The sequence below is a fragment of the Lactuca sativa genome, chromosome 8 (assembly GCF_002870075.4).
Source record: "Lactuca sativa cultivar Salinas chromosome 8, Lsat_Salinas_v11, whole genome shotgun sequence".
In the NCBI taxonomy this organism is placed as follows: Eukaryota; Viridiplantae; Streptophyta; class Magnoliopsida; order Asterales; family Asteraceae; genus Lactuca; species Lactuca sativa.
In genome coordinates, this window is record NC_056630.2 from 14,142,082 (window position 1) to 14,153,515 (window position 11,434).

Consider the following 11,434-nt stretch of genomic DNA (forward strand, 5'->3'; position numbering starts at 1 on the left):
TGCAGAAATTGGATGGGAAGGCTGTGATTGGATTGATGATTGAAGCAGTGGATGGTAAACTATTTTAATATGTGATTCCTTTTTTCCTATACATATTTGCTTAATTAACCTAAAGAAATTTGATGCAAACAGAACTCGACAACAGGTCCTCTGAAAATGAAAGACCTCTAAGTAAACGATTTTTTAAAATTCAGATATATGAGACAAATATTTCTGGTAAATGTGGAGTTTTCATATATGTGACGAAAAGATTTCTTATTATTGTTGTTGAAATTGTTTGATAACTCAAATAATAAATATAATAGCTTTGTATAATTCGGATGTATACTAAAGTTGCTGATATTTAAAAGAAAACACAATATTTAGATTTTTGCAAAGTATATTCGTTTCCAACACAATATGTTGCTCCACGAGGTCTTAATGACTTACAAACAAGTTTTATGTTTTTATTTCTTGCATTTTACTTCAAGCTTTGTAACTTTTTGGTTTGTACTAATCTTCTTCATAACAACAATTTCTTCACTGGCTTACTTCTAGCTGTTAAGATTTGGATTTGACAATTAGATTGAAGAAAATGAATGTTTTTTAATGGACTATTCTTGAATGATCGCAATTTCGTCAAATTTGTTATTTTCATTCCTTACCCATTTTTGTTTATGTAATTTGCAATGACACAATTTTTTTTTAAATAGTTCTTAGTTTTAATTAAATTACAATATTTTGTATTCTAGAAAATGTGCTTTCTATATATTAGTTTGCTTTTAATGCACTTTTGTTATTTTTGATCATTTATTTTTGTCAATAGAAATTTCATTTATTAATGTTAAGTATTTACCCACTCAAAACTTCACAGATGAGTTGCAGTTTTATTCTTAGGGGTTGTTTGATACCCATCTGACCCATACCGAGTCAGATAAATCAGCTTTCTTGGTCAGATTTTCGTGTTTGATACGAGCTGTCTCAGTCAGCTTGTCTAGCCCAAATGCATGACTCGCTCAGCTGTGAAGATGTTGCTGACTCGCCCAAAAGACCATCCTGCCCTCTAAAATTTTTCTCGTGACCTGAAAGAGACTGTGTCCAAAATCAGACGCCTCCTTTGTCACCTCCATCGAAGAGCTCATTCCCAATCGCTGTCTCCATCAACATCGAACAGCCCTCCCAGTCGGATCTTCGTCTTCTCCAGCAGCTTGCAAGATCGCCATCCCAATCACCAATCTATTCTTCCCCTTACGTCCATCACACAGGTACTTGCCCTCCTTTGTTCAAATCGAAGTTCGATTTTGACTTTATTTAGTCAAAACTCCATCTTCTTGGTCGATGATTGAGCCCCTTACTGTTGCTAATTGAATTAATGGGTCGGTCCCCTCTAAATATGCTTTAATTGAATTAATGTTAGGTTACAACCCTTTATCTTGAATCGTCCCTATATGTGCTTCAAATATTCAAATAAAAAAACAATTGTGTTTGGTATGTTATGTAATATGTTAAACTTTCATTAGGAATCTTTCCTCTTTTCCCATACATAATCCGAATCCTTTTTGTTGTAATGTTATGAAAACTAAAATTGTGCACGAATAATCTATGAAATCTGAAATTGTGTATAATGTATGTAATAGATTATGAAATCAGAGTTTTTTTTCTTTGTATAAGCTATGCAATCTGATTTTTTTGGGTGTATAAGCTATGAAATTAGATTTTTTATATGATGTTTTGTTCTGATGTTATGAAATCTCAAATTGTATATATGTAAGCTATGAAATGGTCATTTTTCATCACTATATATAACAGAAGGGTAAAATGGTCATTTTTCATCACTTAGCACATTCAGTCAGATGTACAATCAAACAACATGATTTCTTACTCAGTCAGGATTTCTTACCCAGACAGACATTTCCCAGTCAATACTTTTTCAGTTAGCAATTATCAAACGGGGCCTAACTCTACCCTACTTTCATGGCATTGCATATGTGAAACATAATATGCATTTGAACTAAACCTTTGTATTTATAAATGTTATTAAAATGATCTAAAATTTTGTAATCTTCACTGAATGTAGCTTAAAACAATATGGAACCTTAATTTTGTCACTTCATGTATGTCTTTTAAATAAAATTTAAATTTCTATATATAAGGAACCAATCCAATACAAAATACTTTTCGGTTATATACTAATTTTGACAAGGTGGTTTTTTGGAAATTTCAAATTTCTATATATCAGCAACACTGGAAATATGTCATATTGCTAAGTTTTGAAATTTTACTTTAAGAATGCTTAATATTTACACTTTGTTATTTAACTTTTTTTCAATCGACATGGTATGATACACTAGTATCATAACTAGTGTTATATAAATTAGAAATGATTTGGTGTGAAAAATAAGAAGAAAGTGATATATTTATAGTGATTTTGAAAAAAAAAATTAATTAATTTTCATATTCTAGCCGTTGCCAACGACCACAAACGGCTACATTTCAAAAATTGGGTGCTACAAAAGTTTGACTTGCCGCCAATGTTTTAAAAACCGGTTTTTTAGTTGAACCGGAATGATGACCGGTTTCCGATTCAACCGGTTCGACCGCTGAGTAAACCGGTTTTTATAATTTTCATCTTTTTTTGTATTTTCGTACGCATACTTATATAAACAAATCAAGAATATGATGTCCACAAGTTCAAACATTAAAATACACATGAAAAGAAGTTGTAGATCATTCTAAGTACATTAAAATATCTCATAACCATAAGTTTTATATCAATCCATGTGCATTAAAAAGCAAATAAAGTCCTAGATGAATATAAATGTATCAAAAAACTTCATAATATTTATCATATGTTTTTATTCAAAAAATTTTAATAAATATGAAAAAACCACCAAAATTTATTATGCAAAAGGTTTCGATTTCATATGTTTTTATTCAATTTAGCGTGTTCAACTGGTTTAATTGAACCGGTTCAACCGGATTTTTGTAAAAACCGGCCGGTTTAATCCGGTTCAGAAATAGACATAAAACCGGTAATAGTTGAACCGTTCACTTCCCCGATTCCCGGTTCGACCGGCCGGTTCAAACCGGTTGTTAAAACATTGTTTGCCGCAAGCATACCACATTTTTCTTGGGGGGTCGTGCGGACATTTTTCCTTGGGGGGTCCGTGCGTACTGTGTGGTACACTGCACACCGAGTGTTCTTATGGGAAAGAGCATTAGAAACTGAAACAATAAATACCAACTTAGTTTAGAAAAAAAAAAAAACAATATGTTAAAACTTTTCTACATACATGTATATATAGCAGCAACAGAAAAACATATCACACCACAATGTCAATATAGAGAAACTGAAAATGGAAACTTGGCCTAATTAATTAAACATAACTAAGAAACTGAGCATCTTGCTATCCAAACAAGACTATCCACATATTTGAAAATTATTAAGCTATCAAGTGGGTCTCTCATCTCAATCTTGAAGATTTTAATCTTGGCTGCATTTGGATCATACAAAGCAAAACGACAACCTTCGTCAACTTGAAAAAAGAACTCCTCGTGTGATGTGAATCCATATGGAGTTATACGATCACTAAACTGGGAAAAGACATGATGTTTCACCCATGAGTCATCGTCATCATCCATCACCCACACATCACATTGACCATAACTAATGCGCGACATCAAACAAAGCTTTTCGGACAAAACTCCCAACACATTAAAGCGGTATCGATGGTCATGTAGTGGCAGCATAGACTCTGGAAGAGGTATCTCACCGTATGTCATTGCACTCAAATCAAATGTCAATATGGTCTGCGGTCGTGGCCAAAGCTCCAAATCAGTAACACAAAGCCAATGAATATGGCCATTTAAACAAACCTCGTTCTGGTGGATGAAACCTTTGATGTGGGAAGGAACTTTTTGAGATATTAACTCCCATGAACCCTTTTTCATGCTATAAACCTCACATTGTTGTTGTGTTGGTTTTTGGTGAAAGCCTGCAAGATTGACAACTTTGTAATCATCGGTTTTGGGATCAAAACCGAACCCCAGATGGTAACATGAATTGTAGGAAAAAGGAGATGGGGGGAGAGTTAACGACACCGAGAGAGAAGGATTCCATATGCGAATGAAATAATTATAATCACGCTCTGTTGCGTAAGAAAAGCATATTAAGCCATTCACACACCCAATGACATCAATCAAAGGATCTTCATGTTGGGGATTAATTGGGAATTCAAGTTTGGTTAAATCAGTGAGTTCGAGACGGGGAGAACGAGTGGAGCGTGCCGTTAATGGACCCAGACGACCAGAATAAAAGTCAGGAAAAACTGCCTTTTGAAAGAACAAGAGAATCTCATCCTTCTTGTTGTTGTTATGGATTGAATGAAGGAGGTGATATTTTATAAAGGAGGATTCAGACAAGAGAGCATTCCAAGTTTTACACACGAGTCTCATTTGAGCAAGCTGTTTCGCTAACAAGCGGATGAATATATTTGATAAAACGTCGCCTGGGAGCTTCTCCATGTCAACTGGTGAAGCTACTTTCTTCATGTATTTCATCTTTATTCTCAGAAGCTGCAACGTAACACAACGAGTTACTGTTAGAGGAGGACCCATCCCAAGTCCCAACTAACCAGATATAAACCACGAAAACATCAACACATTGAAGAGAGGATATCAACGAAGACTGAGATAAGAGGAAAGGAGATTATCGAGACTTACAGACTGAGGAGTAGGAATTAATCAAGGAAACAGGAGCTGATGGAGTAGTGATACAGATCCCTCGTTTTCTGAAAAAAAAGTTTGAAGCTTGTGTCGACGATGATCAGTAGAGGCTGATCTACGATGGTATGTTGCAGCTTCTGCCGATGACGAGGAAGAGGAACAAAGCCGGCTATATATAAGTCTAGGGTTAATTAAAATAGGGTTTATATGGAGCTTTGTTTTAGAGAATTTATAAGCATTAAAAGTTAATTACTTATTAAAATATTATTGTTTATCGGTATTGTTTAAGGACCTTGTAGGTTGTAACTCCTTTTCTTTTGTTGGGATTGTTAGACAACTTTATATAAACCTTTTTTAAAGTCGGTAATATTCGGAATGGGAAATTTGGATAGATCTTAGATAAAAGACTACAACCATTAATCCGTGTCAATCCAATCCAATCCAACTGCCTATTATTAAAATTTAAACACAACTATCTATTATTAAACCCAAGTTTTATATTCATTAATTAGCAACCAAACTCAAATTCAGCAGTATGATCAAGGTGGATTCTTTAATTCTTTGCTCTCTTCTAGTCTTCTATCTTCTATGCAATTTGCAAGACAAATAAATCAAACGGAAAAGTCTTCTAACTTGCTTTGTTTGTCCTCTCTAAATTGATAAATATAATGGATAAACTATTGATTCATGTTCAAATTTTCGCACTGCTAAACTCATATGACCATAGACTTACTCATGTGGCGAGACCAATTAAGTTTAACGAAGGTGTGTCACTTGACCCACCTAAATTTTTTTTAACAAGTTTTATAGAAATAAAAATTATTCACAATCTTAAATCTTTTAAGTGAACTACCTTAACGTTTTTGGAAAAAAATATATAAATCAATATTTTCAAAGCTTATATATTATATTTTAACTAGATTATGACCCGTGTAAAATGCAGATGAACATATAAAAAAATACATATAGAGGTATAATGAGCTGACATAATATTAAAAAAAATAACAAAGTAACAAAAGCAAAATTAGCATTCTTAGTAATATTGAAATGTCAGAAAAAAAAAAAACAATGAAATGTCAGAATATCTATAATTGTTGAATGATCTCTTTGTAGACAACATTTTTTGTTTTATTAGTTAGATTACTATCCTCGTCACATATGAGTACCTCAAAGTATTTTTTACTTATGACGCGAGAAACAATGATATATAACTGACCCTGAGTGAACACCAGTCTACGCAAGTATAATCAAACACTTGATAATAATTGTCCTTGACTTTTATTAATGCTAATGCAAAACGAACAACTACATGGAATTGCCTTTGTTGAAAGCAATGAGATTCAGTTATCAGACGAAGTTAACTTCTTGCCTCCAAACGGTTTATAATGTCTTTATGTGTCCTATATAAAATTCTTATAAGTATAATATTATGCATAGAATAGGTAATAATAGAATGTTATAACGTATAGTGAGCAAATAAAAATACAAACTTCTTCGTCTTCTTTGACACGAAGGTGTGTGTCTAGCCCAAACATATAAAATGGCCTAGAACAATTGTATATATACATACATTATGTTAACAAAAGAAACAAAATCCATTTGAAAGAAAAAAGAACATAGGTTATAACACATGCCACATAGAAAATATTTTTATGTCTTAGTTAAGATAAATGAGATACAATGTATATCGATATTCAGAAAATAGGAAAGTAAATAAATAATTTATTGTTGTTTACGTTAAAACACATAATAGTAATAGTCTATTTGGTTTGGTCTTCACATAAATACATGTGCAACGAAGTAGCCTGCAACATTGTTTGCAATTTGTCAAGAAAACCCTCAAGTTTCATAAATAACTGTCTTTTCTCAAAAAAAAAAATTGTTTTAGGCAATTTACAATGTTTTTAAGATAAATGTTTTATTTTTCAAAAGGTCAAATGAAATATATGTAAGTTGTTGTCGGCATAAAATAGAATGCACTCTATATTAGTGGTAAGAAATAGAAGTAAGATGATATTATTGTTCCAAACATAAAAAAATAATTTGCTTCTGTTTGCAATCAGGTCACATGCCATGGTCTTATAAACGCAACAAAAAGCAATGTATTTTTGTTATAAACAGAAAAAAAAATGTTTGATGACATGGTTATTAAATGTTAAATTACAAAAACTAAAGTTAATGTTGGGCATTATATGAAAAATCATAAACATTTATGTTATTCCTACCGCTTGTTTTATGAGTCTATTTTAATATTTTATTATGTTTTGAACCTCATTCTCCATACAAAATAACTAAAAAATAATAATAAATACATTTTAATTAAATTCTATTTTGACACTATTTTACATATTCTATTTTAACAGTACTTTACATAGATTCTCTTATATTTTCCAAAACTACCCCTTCCAAGTTACAACGACCATCCATTACATGCTTTCATTCTAGGAAGTTTATGGTCATTTACATATGACATGTCTAAAAATATCTCAATCATCAGAGCTTTCTGTCTATCACAATAATTTATGATTTCAAATATCAAAGATTCAAAGCCACAACAACATGATCTAAGTTTTCTGCAATAATCAAAGAATTCAATCACTATAATCCGTTGTTTGCCCGTTTCAAGTAAAACATAGATTTTCTAACTAATGTTAAAACAAACCTTTTGAAATATTCCCTTAACGACAACGGACGTTATCTTGAACTTGATACCTTTTGAAAACCACATGGACCATTTTTGAAAATTTTTCTTAAGTTAATTTCTAATCTTTCTAAATTAGCTTATCGATGATCTAAATTGACATACAATTTCACTGTCAAATGTAGAAACATGTGTTTGATGTAGTGATTGTTTAGCACCAAAATGATGTTTGAATTCCAATCAACCTCTAAAATGGTGGGGTTTAGAGGCGTTTTTGGTGTTAAAAAAGAGCCGATACAAAATGGTGCTAAATATAAAGGCTGGTCGTATTCTTGTCCCCAAAAACACAAAAATAGTATAATATGGTGGATGGTTAGAGTTGGCCTAAAAATACCAAACTCCTCACTTTAGGACATACATGAGATAGCTTCAATCGTGTCTACCTTGATGTGGAAGCTTTAATCTTAGTTGCCTTGATGTCAAGTGCTTCTTTCTTTAGGAACAAAAGTATGTTATGTTTGTAAATTTATGTAAAAAAAGATCATTATAAATGATCAGATAAATTATTATCTTTGAAAAAAGGTTAGGCAAACATACATAAACATTGCATTTTTGCTCATTTAGGTAACTACTGGTTTTTGTCCAACACTTCAAAAAGTGCTTATCAACTTATAACATTTTGCTGCCATATAAACTAAATAAAATTTAATTTTTGCTACTACATAAGCTAATAAACTATTAAAAAAATCATTTTCAAAACTCACCCTCTAACAAAGTAAACGAGTTAGAATTCAATTATAGCGGATCCCAAACTAACCACGTACAATTTTATCATCAAAGTACGTATTTAATACTTGTAAATCCTTTTTGAAGTTAATACGTATGAAAATGAAAAACATTCAGGGTTCACAAAAAATATAAGGGTATTGATATTAAAAAACATATCACAGTAAAATATCAAAATGCATCTAGTGTGGTTGGGCCATGTTGATAACATAGTTCACCACTTGCTCTGTTGTCAATGGGATGCAGCGATGCCTCCTAGCCTCCTCCCCATGGATGCAACTATACTGTGCTAGCTCTCTCACCAACACGGGGCACTGGCATCTCGTGCACCAAGCACGATCACGAGACAAAATACGGCCCCATCCATAACCTATATATAAATTTCATACAAATGATTGTTAGTGGTTTAATTGATTTATTGATTATAACATATTTTTTTTCCTTAAAACTACATCGTTTTTCTATTTTTTTTAATAAGTCAACTGGGGACTACACTTTTTGGGAATATTTATCTATATATTTATAAATTTGCATAATTTACGTTTGTGTATATATATATATATATATATATATATATATATATATATATATATATATATATATATATATATATATATATAATACCATTATACATTGTTTAATAATAAGAAATCTACTAAAAAATAAAAAACAATATCTTTTAAATTTAAAACACTATCTTGTATAAACCTGGAACAACCTAAAGGAAATTAAATACATGAAATTGCAAGAATAAGATTAAGGGTGCAAAGGAGCCGAGCCGATCCCGAGCCTGATCGATTCGAACTTCATAATACGAAGTTCGGCTAGAGCTCGTGAAGAATTATATCAACTTGACTCGGGCTCGGCTCAACTTTTGTTTTGTCTAACGAACCAAAATAAGCTTAAGCTTGTTTCAAGCTCATTAAGAAACCCATTTACTAATATCATAAATTCTTAATTCCTCAAATATGTTTTTATTTTAACATAAAAATAATAATAAATTATATTACATATAGGCTCGTTTAGGCTCATGAGCCTAATCAAGCTTAGTGTCGTTTTACCGGTTTGTTAACAAGCACGACCCGAGCCTAAATAAGCCAAATCGAGCTCATGAAGAAGCTCGAGACTAATTTCAAACAAGCTTAATCTGGGCTCGAGAAAAAATATATATACACATATTTTTTTAAATTCCGGATTTTACCATTTCAACCCGACCGATTCTTACCGTTTCACATGACAAACGATTTTTTGGCTTCTAAGAACCGGTTCCGAGACCGATCCCGGCTGAACCGGCCAGTACGGGTCGGTCCGGTTTTGAAAATATATTTAGTGGATAAAATGCAAACAAAAAGTGAATTTCAAAAGGCAATGGTTTCCCACATCAGTAGTGAACAAGTGAAAAGAATGTAGTTGCAGTCTATAAAATAGAAAGCTGAAAAATCGATTTTCATAATGCTATCCCACGACGCTTGATGTATGAAGAACTGACTTTTTCTATGGGTTATAAAAGAAAATTAATTGATGCTTCTCTGCTACTTTTTCTCTATACGCAATAATATGCCTTTCAAGTTAGATATGTTTTTGTGTATATTTAAAGAAGTATGTAGCACTTTAAGAAAGAAAATTTAAATAGTTCTGTTTTGGCGGTTTTAAACGGTGGTTATAGAGGAACTAGTAAAGGGAATTCTTACTTGTTTAGTTGTTTCTGGAGATTTTACTTTCATATATGTGTTGAACAAATGTTTTTTTTTGCTTGTTGTAGTGTTTGCTCACTTTCACAACATCATTTTAAATTAAAAAATAGAATGCTTACCATTATATTCGAGTATGTACCTCCTCATCCAAGTGCCTGCCAAATTTTGGTTGACAACGTGAAGAAACATAGCCGGATTTATAGAAACAAGCAACTCATAATCTCTTTGCCTCAGACGCCTCCACAAACGACCATGTCTTGATAGACGCCTCCACCGACTGCGTATAACATAATGCATATTAGTTCATTGTATTCTAACCATAGAAGAAAAACAGAAAACATATATATTGTATAATAGTTACTCTCCTACATACTTTTATGTTTAAAAATTGATTTTCCATTAGCAAACTTATAAATAAATTTTTTTTTTATATAAATTAAAATCCTAATCAAAATCAAGAAAAAATAATAGCAAACTTATACATAATCCTTGTTTATATAATTTTAAACCTTAATGAAAATCAACAGAAATATAACAATTATACTAATGTAAATATAATAACATCGAACTAATTTACAATTAAATAAAACATTATATGCTTAATAGTATGATAATAATTCTAACATAGTAGTCATAAAGGAAAAGAAGCCAAGAATATATATGCCCGGTTGATTCTAGAGGAAAGTGCCTAAAGAGTTGTTATAGAGAGAAGATCAACAAAGAGGCCAGGGAGAGGGCTCTCATTTTTAAGGGTGGGTTAATATTGTGAAAAGTTATTGACTCTTAGCATTAGTTCTAGTTGAAAGACTAATTAAATTAGACTCGTAAGCTAAAAAATAATAATAGTACACCATAGCAGCAATAACTAAACAAAGTAAGGCATTGTCCCTCCCGGTATGGCCTCTTAAAAGAACTGCTACTGGTTCATTGAACTCTAATGTAGTTAGGGTTTTTATATATGTACTTTGGTACTTAGAATTACTTTTGAAGAATGAATTAATGCATATTGTTTAGTTGAAAGTATTACGTAAATTCATGACATCTATATAAATTATGATGTATGAACGTAATAAGATGACGAACTTGCGTGTTTCAATAAACTTTGCATCTGTTTTTAGTTTAAAACCAATGAAATGGAAGTTAACTAATAAGAGCTAGGTCAAACATGATTCAAAGTTAATGATCTAATTAATTAAAGAAAGAAGCTAATTAACATCAACTTGAAAAGGTAATGATGTTTACCTAGAGACTCTAGTGCATGCTAACAGACTTTCGCGGTCGAGGAAACCAAAAATGTGAGTAAGCGCAAATTCATCAAGCCTTTCTGTATGATCTGTAAGTTATAGTCGATCAATTGAAAATGAGTCGATATTTTGAAGTCATAGCAGATCAATAAGTCAGAATTTCATTATTACCGATAGGATTAGGCTGTTGCGCCAAATGTAGGTTGTAGGTGTTCAAATAAAATCGCGCGACGCCAATTTGTATTCTGCAATCTTCCACCAGACTCGTTATCCTCCTTTGTTGTGCTTTATCTTCAGTTGTCCAAAACAGTCCGTGAATGGAATCCAACTTTTCTAATGAAAGTTGTTGGAAGAGTTTATTTGTG

General features: G+C 31.9%; 1 protein-coding gene and 1 long non-coding RNA gene across 2 annotated transcripts; both read right to left on the reverse strand.

Annotated features, from left to right (window-relative positions):
* Positions 1–3,251: 3,251 nt before the first annotated feature.
* Positions 3,252–5,001, reverse strand: LOC111876375 (putative F-box protein At3g16210). Its single transcript, XM_023872887.3, has 2 exons — positions 4,702–5,001; positions 3,252–4,554 (listed from the first exon to the last, which is right to left on the reverse strand). The coding sequence occupies exon 2, from the start codon at positions 4,537–4,539 to the stop codon at positions 3,367–3,369; it is 1,173 nt and encodes a 390-aa protein (XP_023728655.2). The 5' UTR covers positions 4,540–4,554; positions 4,702–5,001; the 3' UTR covers positions 3,252–3,366.
* A 3,112-nt stretch (positions 5,002–8,113) lies between these two features.
* Positions 8,114–10,128, reverse strand: LOC122195712 (uncharacterized). The gene is made up of 2 exons (XR_006186275.1): positions 9,945–10,128; positions 8,114–8,501 (listed from the first exon to the last, which is right to left on the reverse strand). It is a non-coding gene; the product is annotated as an uncharacterized LOC122195712 (long non-coding RNA).
* Between the last annotated feature and the right edge of the window lie 1,306 nt (positions 10,129–11,434).